The 17,874-nt window shown below is 40.9% G+C and overlaps 1 protein-coding gene across 7 annotated transcripts in view; it reads right to left on the bottom strand.

Annotated features, from left to right (window-relative positions):
• FRY (FRY microtubule binding protein) overlaps positions 1 to 17,874 on the bottom strand; it is a 454,114-nt gene that overhangs the window by 126,187 nt on the left and 310,053 nt on the right. For 6 of the 7 annotated variants that reach the window (XM_074021820.1, XM_074021819.1, XM_074021818.1 and 3 more), the window contains 3 exons: positions 16,290 to 16,422; positions 11,773 to 11,880; positions 1,445 to 1,703 (listed from right to left, as the gene is read on the bottom strand). In XM_074021820.1, coding sequence (XP_073877921.1) covers positions 1,445 to 1,703; positions 11,773 to 11,880; positions 16,290 to 16,422 — 500 coding nt within the window. Of the gene's footprint in view, positions 1 to 1,444; positions 1,704 to 11,772; positions 11,881 to 16,289; positions 16,425 to 17,874 lie in introns of those variants that run through there. The other variant, XM_074021821.1, reaches the window with a different exon arrangement.

Raw genomic sequence — 17,874 nt, 5'->3', positions numbered from 1 at the left:
ACATCTACATCCACACCCACATCCACCTCCACACCTACATCCACATCCATGTCCACATCTACACCCACATCCACCTCCACATCCCTATCCACATCCATATCACATCCATTTACATGTACATCCACATCCTATCTACATCCACACCCACATCCACATCTACATCCACATCCAGGTCCACATCCACACCCACATCCACATCCACACCCACACCTACATCCACACCCACCTCCACATCCCTATCCACATCCATATCACATCCATATGTATATCCACATCCTGTCTACACCCACACCCACACCCACATCCACATCTACATCTGCATTTACATCCACACCTACATCCACATCCACACCCACATCCACATCCACACCTACATTCACACCCACATCCACACCCACATCCACATCCCTATCCACATCCATATCACATCCATTTACATCCACATCCACACCCACACCTACATCCACACCCACATCCACATCTACATCTGCATCTACATCCACACCTATATCCACATCCACATCCACACCTACATCCACATCCATGTCCACATCCACACCCACACACACACCCACATCCACATCCCTATCCACATCCATATCACATCCATATGTATATCCACATCCACATCCTATCTACATCCACACCCACACCCACACCCACATCTACATCTGCATCTACATCCACACCCACATCCACACCCACACCCACATCCACATCCACATCCACATCCACACCCACATCCACACCTACATCCACACCCACATCCACATCCACATTCACATCCACATCCACATCCACATCCACATCCACATCCACATCCAGCTCTAAGTCCCTGGACTGTAGTCATTTGCTCTCACAAATATATTTGCACCATACTTCTCTGAAAAAAACAATTTCTATTCCCTAAATGACCTTGTGAACGTTAACAAGTCTAACCTGATGTGGAATATCATGCTCTGAGTTTCTTGGTCACAATTTATGCCAGTGGAAGAACTAAGGCCCACCACCAGAGAGGAAGTTCCTAGGTGGCTGGAAGTAAGAATTCTAAAGGTTCTAGACTGCCTCTCATTCACATATATAGTGCCTAAAAGAATATAAATTCAGCCGGGCATGGTGGCTCACACCTGTAATCCCACCACTCTGGGAGGCTGAGGCGGGAGGATCACTTGAGGTTGGGAGTTTGAGACCAGCCTGGCCAAGATGGCAAAACCCCAATCTCTGCTAAAAATACAAAAATTAGCTGGGTGTGATGGCATGCACCTGTAATCCCAGCTACTCGGGAGGCTGAGGCATGAGAATCACTTGAACCAGGAGGCAGACGTTGCAGTGAGCCGAGATCATGCTACTGTACTCCAGCCTGGGCAATAGAGTGAGACTGTCCCACCCCACAACACCAACAACAAAAAAGAATATAAATTCATGGGTAAGGTGTGAAAATCACCTCCGAATTTCTGATTTTGTTGGCTTGTTCATAGACTTTTCCTTGTGTCTGTATGACTAGTTTCCACTGGGTGAGCAGCTGCAGCAGCAACTTCAGGGACGAATCAAGGAGTGTGTGATGCATATCATTTACTTCCCGGAGCAGGAAGTTGGTAAAGCCAAATAGGACATCTTCTCTCCAATCTGAGAAGTCAACAAGTAAACCCTGAAGAGAATTTTGTGCAATATGTCGCAATTCATCATCCATATGAATAGAGAGCCTGTGAAATGAATAACAGACAATAAAATCATTTACTTTATTAACTGGTCTTCTAGAGCTAAGAAGGAACATCTATTAATATATATCTCTTCTACTTGAGTCTGAAAATGGGTCTCCCTTATTTTTTACTTAGTAAATGACTTACATAAATACTTTTTAAAAACTTCTAATTTGGCCAGGCACAGTGGCTCACACCTGTAATCCCAGCACTTTGGGAGGCTGAGGTGAGACGATTGCCTGAGTTCAGGAGTTCGAGGCCAGGTTGACTAACATGGTGAAACCCCGTCTCTACTAAAAATACAAAAATTAGCTGGGCGTGGTGGCACATGCCTGTAGTCCCCGGTACTTGGGAGGCTAGGCAGGAGAATCGCTTGAACCCGGGAGGCAGAGGTTGCAGTGAGCCAAGATCGTGCCACTGCACTCCAGCCTGGGCAACAGAGTGAAACTCCATCTCAAACAAAACAAAACAAAACAAAACAAAAAACTTCTAATTTTAGAATTACTGAAGCGTTGCAAAGATAATGCAGAGTTTTCTGATACAGTGTTCTTCCGGCCTCCCCTAATGTTAACATCTTATATAACCATGGTACATTTAGCAAAACTAAGAACTTAATATTGGGAAGAAGCTATTAACTTTACTCAGATTTCACCAGTTTTCCAATGATGTCCTTTTTCTGTTTCAGAACACAATCCAAGACATCACACTGCATTTAGCTGTACTGTATATGAACACTTTTTAATACATCACTGGCTACAGAATAAATTAGTATCGAATCCTATTTTTAAGGATGAGGAACCTGAGTACTGGAGAAGCTAAAGGACTCATCCAGAAGCTCAGTATAAATGAGCAATCAGAGTAAGGCCAGTGGTCCTAAATCGGTTTTGCTCCTTGGGAAATTTGGCAATGTCTGGAGACATTTCTGGCTGCACACCTTGGGGTGTGGTAGAGGCATCTCTCCAGTGGGTAGAAGCTAGGGATGTTGCTAAACACCCTACAATGCACAGGACAGTTCCCTGTGACAAAGAATTTTCTGGCCCAAAATGTCGATAGTGCCAAGGTTGAGAAATTTTGAGTGAGTTAGCAGAATTCTAGTGTATCTGTGGTTTAATCTAGAACAACACAATAATATTAAATCTTGACGTTGGTAGGATGGATTATTGCTAACCTATTGCTTTACATATTCATTCATTTATTTAATAAGCAAAGGCTTTTAAGAGACACCTTCGTAAGATTCAGTCATTATATGGCCTGTGTACAGCACTTAGGATATTGAGTTTGGTGTGGCTGTGTCTATTGGGTGAGGTGCCTGCAAGAGCAAGGTGTGAGACAGTGCTGGAGAGGAAGCAGATGCAGCTCACTGAAGGGTCTTTGGGCCACCCAGGGAGACAACACAGCAGGGAAGGGGTTCAGAGTGTGTACTCTGGAATCAGAATGCCTGGATCAGTGTCTTGCCTCTGTCACTTATTAGCTACGTGACTTCAGGCTATCACTTAATCTCTAAGCCTCAGATTGGTGAAATGGGGGTACTAACTGTAACTGCATTCCATAAACCTGTTGTGAGGGTCACTGAATTATCCATGTGCAATGTTTAGCACTGCACAGATCATAGAGCAGGCAGTCAGTAATGTTAGCTATTATTAGAAGAAAATGAATTGTATCCTGAAAGTTATAGGGAAATAAACATGATTAGATTCACTCTTGAGAAAAGAGAGTCACGCAGGAAAGGGAGAATGCCTTGGAGAAGAAACAAGGCACAGGTCACCTAAGAGGTCACTGCAGTGACTTAAGCAACAAGTGGTGAGGGCCTGACCAAAGCAGAGAAGTGTGGTAGGGTAAGGGCAGATGGAGGCCAAAGACACTGAAAAGATAGAGTTTCCAGGACTCGGTAGCCTCCAGGTGTTCAGTGTCAGAGAAGAACATGGCTGAGTCAATGGAGGCTCCATACCCAGGGCAAATAGAAGACAACGTTGCAGCCCAGAGTGGTTAATGAATCTGCTCAAAATTAACAAAGGGAAGAGCCAGGAATTCAATCTAGGACTTCTAATCTTTAATCCAAAATACTTCCCACAAAACAAGCCTGGCACAAGTCACCCTAGTTATCACTCTCAAATAGATAGCATTTCAAAAGCCTGATAAGATAAGCAAACTCTTGTCTTATTTTCTAAAGCTTAAAGTACACCAGTTGGTCCAGTCTGACAATATAAACTAGGTAAAAAGTTCTTTAGTTCACAGATTTACACTGAGTCAGGGAATATATTTTCTGTCTCAAAAGCATGCAAAGTTCTAAACAGACCCTGAGAAGGAAGAGCTAAGCTAATTTTTCAGGGACGTCTTATACAATTAAATCTACAGTTCTTAAGTAGTTGCTGAAAAAAGAATGAGAAGCCTTTAACCTGGGCTTCCAATCTAGAATTGTCTGAAACAGGAATTTTCAAACTTTCTTTATAGTGCATTCAGCAACAGATCTATTTTTTTTTCCAACAGAAGTTTATGTAGAGCTCTGTGGTGGTGAATTTTATGTGTCAACTTGGCTGGACCTCGGTGCCCAGATATTTGGCTGACATTATTCTGGATGTTTTTGGATGAGATTAACATTTGAATCAGTGGACTCTGAGGAAAGCAATTTCCCCACCTCATGTGGGTGGGCCTCATTTGACCAGCTGCAGGCCTGACTAGAACAAAAGACTGGACTCCCCTGAGCAAGAGAGAATTCTACCGCCTTTAGACTTCATCTGCAACATTGGTTCTTCCTGGTTCTACAGCAGACTGCGTTTGGATTCAAACTGGAAACTTGGCTCTTCTGAATCTCCAGCCTGCCGGCCTTCAGACGAGAATGGCAGCACTGGCTCTCCTGCATCTCCAGCTTGCTGGCCCCCCATGAAGATTTTGGACCTGCCAGTCTCCATAACTACATGAGCCAATTCCTTACAATAAATCTCTTTCTCTCTATATACATCTTATTGTTTCTGTTTCTCTCTGGAGAATTCTAATACAAACTTCAATATATAGATACATAAAACCTGAGTCACTCTGGTTAAAGCTGGGGGTAAACGGCCGGAAGCCCACCCATTTGGGGAGAATACACTCCTTCACTGGCCAAGCAGCTGAGTCATCTCTGCAGTCCATGGTTTGAAAACACTAGTTTATGAAAAGCACTTGAAGTCATTTCCCCATCTTATGTTTATTATTCTAATTTACTATATTTAGACCTGTCTACGGTCCTGAAGGTCTTAGAAAATAAGCTTCCACAGATAACAAGCCACCATTTTTAGGACAGGTAATAGTTTAGTAACCAGGAACTGCAGACACTACATAAATGTTAACTGATAGTAATGACAGTGGTCACAATTTTGTGTCTCCCACAAAATTCATATGTTGAAGTCCTAACTCCCAGTACCTTAGAATGTGACCTTATTTGGAAATGAGGTCATTGCAGATGTAACTAGCTAAGTTAAGAAGAGGTTGTGGGCCCCTAATCCAATATGACTGGTGTCCTTATAAGAAGCGCACTTTTGTAGACAGACAAACACATGTGGATAATGCCATATGAAGATAAAGGCAGACATCAGGGTGATGCTTCTACAAGCCAAGGGATGCCAAAGAGTGCCAGCAAACTACCAGAAGCCAGGTGACAGGCTTGGAGCAGATTCCCTCTCATAGTCTTGAGCAGGACACAACCCTGCTGACACCCTGATCTTGGACCTCTAGCCTCCAGAACTGTGAGAGAATAAATTTTTGGTGTTTAGGCCACTCATTTTTTGACACTTTGTATGGAAGCCCTAGCAAACCAATATAATCATGAAACCAGGCAAGAACCAAGGACGAAAGCCATGTCACGGTCTATTTTCATGAAGCCTTTAAGTAAAGGCTTTTAAGTAAAGAAAAACTTTCAGCTTTCCAAATGAGATCGATTCTACTCTTCATCTAACTTTGCTCTCACGCACAATCTGCAATCTAGAATCTGTTTTAACTTCAAACACACAATGCAGGATCATTTTCAGGACTCTTGGAGCCCCAAGGCAGTGTAGTCCTTGCTATTCCTGGTGGTCATGTCTCTTAAAATGACAGTATTTACCTACTCTACCAGTGAAAGGCTTAAAAATATTCCTGGAGGATGAAGACCAGGGAGGGGAAAGGGCTTCTGGGAAAGAAGGCTCAGCTGGTTATAAAAGTGGAATGTTTGTAGAAGAAAAAGGCCCAGACTGCCACAGAACTGAGACTGAGAGGAAATCACCTATCAAGACAAGTCTGTGGGTAGCAGGTGAGGAGTAAGGGGAAGAAGCTGTGAAAACGACAAGGCTCCCTCCCTGTGTCCTGTCCCTTGAAGCGTATAAGCAGAGCGCTGCCTGTCAGATACAGGTGCCATCTCTTCCACTCAGTTCTTCCTCATTTTTACTTTTATTAGATTTTGACCAGATAATCAAGATCTTGTGAAACACATGGGATTTTACATTATAAAGCAGGAAAAAAACAAAAACAAATACAAAAACAGCTATCTAAAAGGGAAAAGAAGGCTTGGAGTTAAATAAGAAAGATGTCCAGACATTCTGACTACCCAGGAAGGCAGCGTGGAGCTGGCTTACGGATTTATAAATCCTATTTGATCTCCTTCTCTAGCAAGGATGAGTGTGAGAGACAGCAGTTCCCCCAACTGGGCCATCTTGATAGAGAAACTAGACCAGGAAAGAAAGAACAGGTCTCAACTGCAAACTAAACAGGTGCAGTTATAATTTTAAAAACTGTCCTTTGAGAAAGTTTGGTGGCAGCAATTAAGAGAGAACAGAGAGACTTTAAGAGAAAGCAACTTGTGAAGATATCTGGCTAGCTTGGGGAACTAAGGCTAAATTTCTGAGAAGGTGATTTGGTTCTCAGAAGCCTACAATAAAAGAAACCAGGGTTGCCAATACCAATTGCAGCTGCCCCTCCCAGGCAGCTGGGATCAGGAGCACTAAGCAGGCCTGGTGTGATTCTCACTGCTCATGTCAGAAAGCGAATGCACAGCTGTATTCTGCACAGGCCACCTGTGCCACTGCCAGTGGTCCTGGGCCCTGTCTGCAGTGATGGAGAACAAGTGAGTGGTGTGATCACAAGGGCACGTGCTGCTCAGACAAGGGTGCTACTGAACAAGTCAGGACATGTCATAAAATGGGGAAAAAATAGAACAAAGCTGCCTTCTTGGTTGGTCACATCAGAAATATGACTTTTAACGGAAAACACTTGCATAAGCTGAGCTTCGGATTCTGATGGAATCACCTCAGTAGCTTTTAATAATGTTTTTTACAGAGATGCAAGAAAGAAAAGGGGTGATTTCAAATTCACAAACCATATCCAGAAGAAAAGACGAATTAGGAGAAACATCCTCCTTTGAACTAGGCAAGATAAGCAAAAGCTTATTAGGAAGAAGTGCCCCACAATGTCACCAAGGGCAGTGGAGGAAGAAACACTGAAAGTGAAGCCCAGCAGACAAGGATTTCCAAAAGAAGGAGCTTGAGAGAGGTGGACTATTCACCACCAGGGCAGTTCACCAGAAGGGGTGGAAATTTCTTCTTTGAGGCTATTAAAGAATGAACTCCCATCTATTTACAGTGGTTTGAACTACACCTCAACTAAAATACAGAAATATGACTAAGGGAATTATTGAGGCAATATATACAATTGAGACGAGTTCTCTTTCAGCTACTCCAAACAACTAACCACTTTCCACAACACAGGCATATGTGGAAAAGGGAAAGCAGAATAAATGTTTAATAATTTTTAGATACCCCAGAAGACTGTGGAATCTGTGTATGCATTATCTCAGAAGTTTCTACAAATAATAAGGAAACACCACACAAAACGTGTTTATTATTTTGCATAAAACCAATGACATTTGGAAAATTCTATAAATTTGGGAAATAGATTTACCCTTCTGAAATTCAATGTCCTTATCTAAAAATAAGAATGAACATGTGCCCAGCTTATCTAACATAATGTATATGAAAGGCATTGTATAGCACGGTGTATGTTCTTTGAATCTGAAGATATCTGAAAATGATAAACTAACATTTGCTAAGAGCTTTGAAAGAGGAGGGTGAATACTGAACAGCAAGTCCTTGGTGCATGCAAGGTACTGCAGGAAGTGACAAGGACAGGAGCCTGTGGACTGCTAGCGAAAGCTCCCTCTTGTGGTCAAATGACACAGCAGGAAACATCTAGGAGAGGAGAGTGAGAGAAAAAGATGGCGGCTGCCAAGGTGAGACAGCTCCCCTTTCTGTCTGGAGAATCCTCAGGGATCCCGACAGCTGCGCAGGTCAGGCTCTGCAGAGGATGGGAAGGAAGCACCCCCATGGGTCTTACCACGATGTCAGGAGGGCCTGTGAAGCTTCCATGGAGCCACATGGAAAGGTTTTCACACTTGGCTATTATGAGCTGGCTGAGCAATACATGTAAAGTAAGAAATCTAGTAGCTTGAAGAAGGCAGTTTTCCAGCTTCGTTATATACACTGTTGTCATGTGCAACATACTAATGCATGTCTGAGGTGTGAGTGTCTGTGATATTCAGCCATTACTTAAAGGGCAGCAAGGGCCTGAGAGCAGTTGTGTGGGACATACAGTTGAAACTCCTTACAGGGAACTGAGCTGGGAGGGACGGACAACCTGCATGAACACTGCCCTTATTTTACCAATTATGAAAAAAATAAAACAAGTTTTTAAGTTAAAAAAAAGTACCACGGATGTGACTGTGAAGTGTCAGAAATAACAGGTCTTACCCCTCTCTGACTAGACCCTGTATTATCTCAGGTCAACTGAATCTGAAGGCAACTGGACTGTGAGGGTATAAAGTGACTGAAGACTTCTTGTGTGGCACTCGAAACCCACATTTATTGCTATTGAATTACTTCACTTTTGTCCTCTGACCCTCTCGAGGAGATCTGAAGAGGCTCATTTTCTCACAGGTTAATAGGACTCTATGTGCAGGTCGCTAACTCTAGTTATCCTTCCCCCCGAGGAGAACAGCCTCTGGCTTCTTTTGAAGCTTATTAAAAAGGTCCCTTCATGGATTTCACATATAAACCAGGCATTTTCTTGATTTCTCCCTAAGACTTAAACTCTCAGGAATATTTATTTGTTCTGTTCCCTCAGGAAAAAAAAAAAAGAAAAAGAAAAACAAAACAAAACAAAACAAAAAACAGCACCCATTGCTTTGGGCTTGGTAAGAATGTAACTAATAATAAACAGGACGCACCATAAATAGCACTAGCATTCCAACCACATCTGACAGAATTCCCTCCCAACACGCCTGGCACCATGGTCTGGGGGTTTGGGCTTCACTGGATTGGGCTGTCAATGTGATTCCAGAGGTAGGAGCCTCCCACTCAGACTTATGGCAAAATAGCATTAGAGACTTTACCAGAAAGAGAACACTTCATGCTGTTCAAAACACTTGGTACTTCAAAGGCCTCGGTGTATATAATCACCATAGACTTCTATTGAATAACGTGAACTTTCCTTCTACTTCAATTTAACTGAAAACTTTTTCCCTGCAGACGCCTCCTCTCTCTAACCACACGTCTTGTCAGCTAGCCCTCTCAACAGTCCTAAGAGGTAGGCAGTCTCATTCCAATTTCACCAAAATTTTACCAAGGGAAAAGGACAGGCTTGAGGGTTAAATAATTTGTCCGGGCCGGGCGCGGTGGCTCAAGCCTGTAATCCCAGCACTTTGGGAGGCCGAGACGGGCGGATCACGAGGTCAGGAGATCGAGACCATCCTGGCTAACACAATGAAACCCCGTCTCCACTAAAAATACAAAAAAATTAGCCGGGCGTGGTGGCGGCGCCTGTAGTCCCAGCTACTCGGGAGGCTGAGGCAGGAGAATGGCGGGAACCCGGGAGGCGGAGCTTGCAGTGAGCCGAGATCGCGCCACTGCACTCCAGCCTGGGCGACAGAGCGAGACTCCGCCTCAAAAAAAAAAAAAAAAAAAAAAAAAAAAAATTTGTCCGGATCATGCAGGTAGTAAAATGGCAAAGGAATGTAGGGAAATGAAGTTCAGGTTTTTAGAGGATTGTTTTCTTCCGATTCTCTTGTCCTGCTTCCTCCATGTCTGTTGACGGTAGCCCCCTTTCTCCAGATGGTCATGCGGCCGTGGAGGGGGCCTTTTCGCTCAGCCACCTGTGCTCTGGGGAAATACACATCTCCTGATCATGCCGCCCCCTCCAATGCTGTCCACAGCAAACGGACAGGTTCTCCTTTATGTTTTCGGTAGCTCTAGCCCTTGTCTCACAGCTTTTCTCTATTCTCAGTCTCTGCCCTCATCCCGGGTGACTCAGTATTAGCATGGATGACCCTTCCAGTCTTAGTCTCTCTTTCCCTCAGCTTCCCCCAGCCCCTAAATCATCCTGTTCATTATTCTTTGGAAACCCACTCTTTGTTCCTCCACAGGTCTTCCCCTTGCCCTGAACTGGAAAGCCCTTTTGGATCCAGGCTTACTTTTTCCTGTTTCCCTCTGCTTTCCTGCTTCCAGGGAATGTGCTCTTTGCTCATATTCTGGTTGCTAGGTCTCAAAAGGTACACCCTAAGTGTGGACTGGAAGGAAGAAGGATCCAGTGGGTGACATTGGCAGCCAGAGGGTGGAAGGCTGTGGTCAGAGAGCACCGGCTTGAAATCATGGTTTTGAAGGTAACAGACCTTCAGGAAGCCTTCACATCCAGCACTGTTCTTGTGCTAGTGGTGTCAGGAAGGAGGAAGGGAGTGGCTGTGTCCAAATGCAAATTAAAGACTAGGAAAGGGCAGTAGGTTCTAAAAGTTATTACTAGACAGCAAGAGGTAATCAACAGAGGGGCCAAGCTGGCTGCCCACGTAACAGAGGACTATGACCACAATAACCAGGAGATGTGGGGCTCCGTGGGGACACTCAGAGCCTCAGGAGGCCACCAGATTATGTGCAGCCAGGTGGGGTGGGAGCTTGGGTTATTTATTTGAATATTGATGGGAAAGGTGCTCTCAGAAGGTCAGAGAGTGTGAGTAAACTAGGCTATGTGTAATGCATCATTCATTCAGTCAGCATGAATATTTGTTATCCTTCTCCAGACTTTTCTTTTATTCTACCATAATCAGATTATAGAGCCTAAATTGACATTTTTTGTCATCTTGTTCCCCAGCTTAAAACTTCATCAGTCCAAATGCCTCAACAAGTACTTAAGATTAGCTGAAAATCTACCTCTTCAATCTTATTTCCGTTTCCTTTCATCATTGGGTTTGTAAACTATTTTCTCTTTTCTCCCCCCAAACCAATGATGACTTTTGTTCTTCCTCATTCCATGCATACCATGTGTCTAATAATTTTGCTTTCCAAATTGCACTTAGGTTATGTCACTTTTGATTTTTAAATTAAAGACATGCATAACTGTCAACTGGAGCTCCAGATCAATGTGAGATGACTAAGCTTACTAAACTATAATAAGATAATTTCACTCAAAGAAAATAAATTTTAGGTTCTCATTGGATTGTGCATTGGGAGGGTGATAAATATGATTTTGGGCAGTTTTCTGAAGCACTATACTGAAACTAGTTTAGGATATTGACCACCTGCATTCTTGTCCCCCTGGGGGTCTGTGGGCCTCAGATTGGGTATCAGACTCCGAATGAACTCTTTTTTGGCCATACTCATTTCATTTCCTGGTTCTACCTCTGTGCCTTTGCTCATGTCTCTGCCTTTACCTTTTTGAACTCTACCTTCCCTTCAAGGGAAGTTCAAATTCCACCTTCTCTCAAGAGTTATTTGTTGCCTTCCCCAGTCCACAGTAATCTCTTACCCATGAATCATGTATCATACATTTTTTGTGCCATTAGTTTGCACAGCACAGGTTAGGGTTGTTAACGACCTTACGTGCTTATGTATTTGCTTCTAAGTTGGATTTTAAACCCCTTGAACATGGGAAAAATAGTTTTTAAAAATGTGTTTTTTCCTGCCCATACACAGTACCTCATTTGGTAAATATTTGTCCATTGTAAACTACCATTCTATTTTTTTTTTCAGGAGTCATGACAAAGGATTGAAATTAATTTTGGTCAAACAATGTTCTCACCTACCTAGCCAGCAAGTCAATAAGTTCAAGTTTTGACATCCCATCAGGAAGCAGTCGAGGAATAGCAGCAACACAGGTCCTGAAAAGATCTATTTTGGGCTTTCTCTCACCCCTAGAATTAGAAGACAAAATTTTAAAATAGGTCAAAAAGCTGTGAAAATAAAAACAAAATGAATTAAGTACGTGAACAAAGACTAGAATCCATGCCTTCTGAGTCACAGCCTGGTGTTAGCTCCATGTTATTCTCAAATGTTTATGCCCTTTGTAGCCTGACCAGTTCTAACAAAACTTTAAGTAATTAAATGTAAGATAGAAGTATATGTCTGAAAAGAAAAACGCTGATATCAATAGTATTTTACCTTGAGTTTACCCTTTGGTTGGGTCTAGTCCAGTTGCATTTAAAACACCAGAATCACAGAAATGGCTAAGTACATCCACAGGAAGAAATGTATTTCATTCATTCCTACATTCAGCATTTAAAAATGGAATATATATATATGTGTGTGTGTGTGTGTGTGTGTGTGTGTATATATGGAATGGTGCCTTTTGTAACTGTGATATCTAGCAGCTTCTCTCCCTGATGAGTTATGCTTCTCCCCTAGAGCCCTTTGTCCTGTTTTTAAAAAATTAAGTGCTTCCAAAATAAATCTTTCAAAATAAGTAAAACTCTGAAATGTATATAGTTGTGCACCCATTTCTGACTTTTAAAGTGATACTGATGGGCCTGACCTCTATGGAGATTTCCTTCTCTATTTTTAATTAATTTCTTGAGAATATGACTGTTTAATGATAATTAATGCCTTCTGTATTCTGTTGGAAAATGTGAAGGAGAAATATATATTTTGTGTTATTTCAATTTTTAGTTGTTTAAATAGGTAACTGTTTGATTTTTTTTTTTTTTTTTTGAGACGGAGTCTTGCTCTGTCTCCCTAGCTGGAGTGCAGTGGCGCAATCTCGGCTCACTGTAACCTCCGCCTCCTGGGTTCACGCCATTCTCCTGCCTCAGCCTCCTGAGTAGCTGGGACTACAGGTGCCCGCCACCACGCCTGGCTAATTTTTTTTTTTGTATTTATAGTAGAGACGGGGTTTCACCGCGTTAGCCAGGATGGTCTCGATCTCCTGACCTCGTGATCCGCCCATCTCAGCCTCCCAAAGTACTGGGATTACAGGCGTGAGCCACCGCGCCCGGCTAACTGATTTTTAACCACTTATTTTATCAATAACCTTTACGGAATAATTCAACTACCCACCAAAATCTTTCAAAAGACCCAAGTGACAATATGTAATAGCATATCTAAAGTCTGATGACTTAGTCTTCTGAGCATAAATATAGAATCAGTACCAAATTAATGTGATCCCAGGACACAAGCACAATAATGAAAATGCAAAGTAGCATAAAAGTAATTCCTTTTTGGAACAGTAACTGTAGTCAGAATAGAAATGCAACTAGCAGAATCAATCCTCTCTGTAATCTAAAGATCATAATCACACAGCAATTTTGCTCTGTAACACTACCTTTTAATGTGCTTTTACAAGTTTGTTGAGTACAAAATTGTTTACATGAAAAATAAAACACAATATGTTGTCTTCCAAAATAATCTGCTTTTGTGGGCAGTCATAAGGTTATTTTCTTAATAACCTTATGACTTTTGTCATCCATAGAGCATTTGCATGAACTGTTGAGGACCCTGGAGAAGAGGAAGCAGTTGCACAGGGCTTTCCTATCAATCAAGGAAAGAAACGTTTTCAGATGATATTCTCAATAGCTGTACAGTGTTAGAGCCTAGAGATCTCTTCTAATTGTTCATTTGTAACACAGTGAGTAGTTTAAACAGTTCTACTAGTTTGCTCACCAGATGTCTTTAACAGCTGGGATTATTTTTATATCTGTCGGAAAATGGATGACCTTGCCTGGCCTGAAGTGTAAGGGCGAACTCTGCCAGACTTCCAAGATGATAAAACAAGCCTAGATTAGAAACTAATTGCTGCATGATCTCCTCTTACTACTGCAGTCTTTGCTGTCTGGCCTTTTATGGGAAGCTTATAAATCCCCAAAATAACATAATTAAGAAAATTTATTAACAGATATTAAAATTATTATTTCTTTACTTCTTCTTATTTTCTTTCTTTCGTTTTTCATACTAGCATGAAGCACAAAAGGGATAAGAAATAAAGACTGAGCAACACAGAATGTTCAGTGTTCAAGTTCTTACCCTACGTAGGGCCTGGGAAAGTGGTGGACCAGCTTCAAATATCAACTCCAGCGACTGTTCCATTAGTGTTGTGTGGGCCTCCACCTTCTTCTCCTAAATGCTTATGTGATTCCCTAACATTTCTCTTCTTCCTTTTTTTTTTTTTTTTGTTTAGAAATGAAGCAATGCGTTATTTTCCACTCAGGAATCTGCCTTGAATTCTAGCACGAAAAATATTTCTAGCCCTATCTGGGGGTCTTAAGATGTTTGAATAGGAAAAAGTAAAGAAAAATCTTAGAAAAAGTTTGAAACGGCCGGGCTCAGTGGCTCAAGCCTGTAATCCCAGCACTTTGGGAGGCCGAGACAGGCGGATCACGAGGTAAGGAGATCGAGACCATCCTGGCGAACACGGTGAAACCCCGTCTCTACTAAAAAAATACAAAAAAACTAGCCGGGCGAGGTGACGGGCACCTGTAGTCCCAGCTACTCGGGAGACTGAGGCAGCAGAATGGCGTGAACCCGGGAGGCGGAGCTTGCAGTGAGCTGAGATCCGGCCACTGCACTCCAGCCCGGGCGACAGAGCGAGACTCTGTCTCAAAAAAAAAAAAAAAAAAAAAAAAAGAAAAAGAAAAAGTTTGAAACATTGATTAAAACATAAATAAAATGTTTACATTTAAACATGTACCTTTTTATGATTTTGAATATATTGTTTTTGTCCTGAACCTATCTCATGATGCCTATTGATTATGGTTTTCCTTTAAAGCTCTTTTTTTTTTTTTTGAGGAAACAACTCTATGCATTTCTTTTTGTTTGTTTGTTTTTGAAACAGTTTCATTGTCACCCAGGCTGGAATGCAGTGGCCCAATCTTGGCTCACTGCAATCTCCGCCTCCCGGGTTCAAGCAATTCTCCTGCCTCAGCCTCCTGAGTAGCTGGGATTACAGGTGTGCACCACTACACCTGGCTAATTTTTGTATTATTAGTAAAGATGGGGTTTCGCCATGTTGGCCAGGCTGGTCTTGAACTCTTGACCTCAAGTGGTCTGCCTGCCTTGGCCTCCCAAAGTGCTGGGATTACAGGTGTGAGCCACTGTGCCTGGCCTAATGCATTTCTTCTATCTTCTACATTATAAATTGAAAATGGCTATAATATATGCAAGAAGTATGGAAAAATGAGGTAGAAAGTTTATTGATAATCTGGCAATTTGTGAGGTAAGAACTAGAACTGTGGATAATATTTTTAATGTTACTAATCTTGGTCAATATAAATTCCGCTATTATTTTGGTTGAAAAGTCTAAAGCAACATCATCTCATGCTATTTAAATCGAGTAACTGGCGAGCTGCAGGATAATATGCATTGTATAATCCCACTTCCATGGAAAAAAAGAGGTATGTATACACATACATTTATATTGACACAACGAAAGGAATGGAAGGAATCACACTGAGCCAAGAAATGGCGGCAGATTTCACGTGGGGCTCTAAGGAGGCTTTTATTTTAACTTTAGATTCTACTAAATACATATTTAAAATAATTCTGCATTTTTGCCTTTGCTTTAATCATGAGTACATGTTACTATCACAATAAAAATGCACACCACAATATGAACCTCTCTATATAGGTAACAATCTTCAGATTAGTTCTTATATTTGCAGTTGAATATGATGGATGACAGAATAAATTTACCTAATTATATTTTTGGAAATGATGCCACAGCTATCAAATGTAATTTAATTCATAGCCCAACAACAAAGTCCAAACTTTCTTAAAATATAGAATTATAACCTAATCCTAGTTCCTGCCATAGTTAAACAAAAACAGCAAATGCAAGTTCTAATTGTAAATCTAGATCTTCAGATTTTGGATAAGAATACTTGATTTGAATACATTCGAAGCTATGAATGCTTTCTTAAAATGCTTTCTGTGATGCAGTCTGTGATACAGTCACATAGAAACTATGAAGTAGGAACTGTCATGAGATGTATATAGATGGAATGTCTGTAAATTTGGGATGTCACTATGTCACATGAGTTGTGATGGTGCCTGGGAACAAAATGCCATTTCTGAAAAACATGGACCAGTGAGTCATGGGCCTCATTTTCTAACTTACTGACCTAGCGATATTTGAGATATAAATAAAAGAGATCAATCACAGATATGACCTTATTTTTATAGTTAATCAGATACTGTGAAAGTTTTTTTTAACCTATCTTTACTACTTTTTAGAACTCTAAGAAGATGAAAACAAAATACAGAATAAATGAGAATACTCTCGACTTGTGTCTTCTGGTTAATCTTTCATTGATAACTTAGTCTTTACTGTACTCACGTGATCATGTCTTCTGGTTCTTTGTTTAACATCTGTACGTTAGTCAGCATCATACACCTTCCTACTTCTTTATCAAGGTGCCTTAAAATGTTGTCTACAGCTTTTCGTACTTGAGAGTAATATAAGGACATGCCTGAAAAACATGCATTATAGTTATACCTTCAACTGCATCTGTCAAAGGATATCCTGATTTATTCATCCTCTATAACATTTTTTACTGAAGACCTTAGGAGTCAATGACTTCCTTGAGCAAAAGGGCTGTCTGATTCAATCTCATCTGCACAGCTTTTAGCATAGTGCCTTGCACTTAGTAGGTGTTCACCAGATAATCATTTAAATTCAATTTATAGGAATTCTAATACTCAATTGGAAGTATTTTCCAGAAGAGTTAAAATAATAAGAAAATACAAAATTCAAATTAAAGCAATTTGAATATTAAAGTTTCTAGTTAGCATAAGAAAATTCACCATCATTAGTGATTATGTGAATAAAGAATAATTCTCATTTGGGGTTAAGACTTTAATAACTCCATATGACCCTCTGAAATATATATGTTAATTTTTTAGTAAAATAAAATAACTTCACATTATAAATTCAAAAATGAAGAAAAACATATTTTAGCTATATTATTTTTATTGTTCTCATTAACTACACTGTCCATGTCCCACACTGGAAGATGAATGTGTATACAAATTATACAAATGAGAAGTAAATACCTTTGTATTTGAAATTTGTACCTTAGTGAAATAATTATTCATGATTATTCTCATGCATTACATCTTTTTTTTTTTTTTTTTTGAGATGGAGTTTCACTCTTGTTGTCCAGGCTGGAGCAGAATGGTGCAATCTTGGCTCATCGCAACCTCCGCCTCCCGGGTTCAAGCAATTCTCCTGCCTCAGCCTCCCAAGTTGCTGGGATTACAGGCATGCACCACCACACCCCGCTAATTTTGTATTTTTAGTAGAGACAGGGTTTCTCCATGTTGGTCAGGTTGGTCTCGAACTCCCAATCTCAGGTGGAGTTTCAGCCTCCCAAAGTGCTGGGATTACAGGCTTGAGCCACCGTGCCCAGCCTATTACATCTTTTAAAAGTCATTTAAACATTGCATAACTAAAGAGAAATATTTCAAAGCAAAAAGTTTCCTTGCTTCCCTCAGGTCTGTAGAATCCAGTAACTATCTTAATAAAGTTTGTAGTAGGTGTCTGCATTTAGGTACTTGGTAACAAATGAACAAATGCAAAAAAATCACCTCTTTAGATAAGATAGTTAAATCAGAAAATCATCTCATGTAGTCTAAATCCACAATATAACTTGATGTGTGTTGTGAGATTTGGCATGTTTAAAATACATGTTAAACTAATTTAACTAAAGAAAAAAAGAAGGAGATGAATGAATGAATTGATAAACAGGATTATCTAGTAAAACACACAGATGTCTTGGAAGCTTACTGAAAACTGTATTCATCAATATTAGAGGCTTAAAAAGACCGTAGATAAAAGTCTAACATTTAAATGGCAAAATATTTACCAGGAAGTTCTGAAAAGTTTAAAGAGCAGTAAAACAAAACACAGCATGAATCAATCA

The sequence above is a fragment of the Macaca fascicularis genome, chromosome 17 (assembly GCF_037993035.2).
Source record: "Macaca fascicularis isolate 582-1 chromosome 17, T2T-MFA8v1.1".
Classification (NCBI taxonomy): domain Eukaryota; kingdom Metazoa; phylum Chordata; class Mammalia; order Primates; family Cercopithecidae; genus Macaca; species Macaca fascicularis.
The sequence above is the reverse complement of the archived record's forward strand: the minus strand, read 5'-3'. Positions and strand labels throughout refer to the sequence as shown.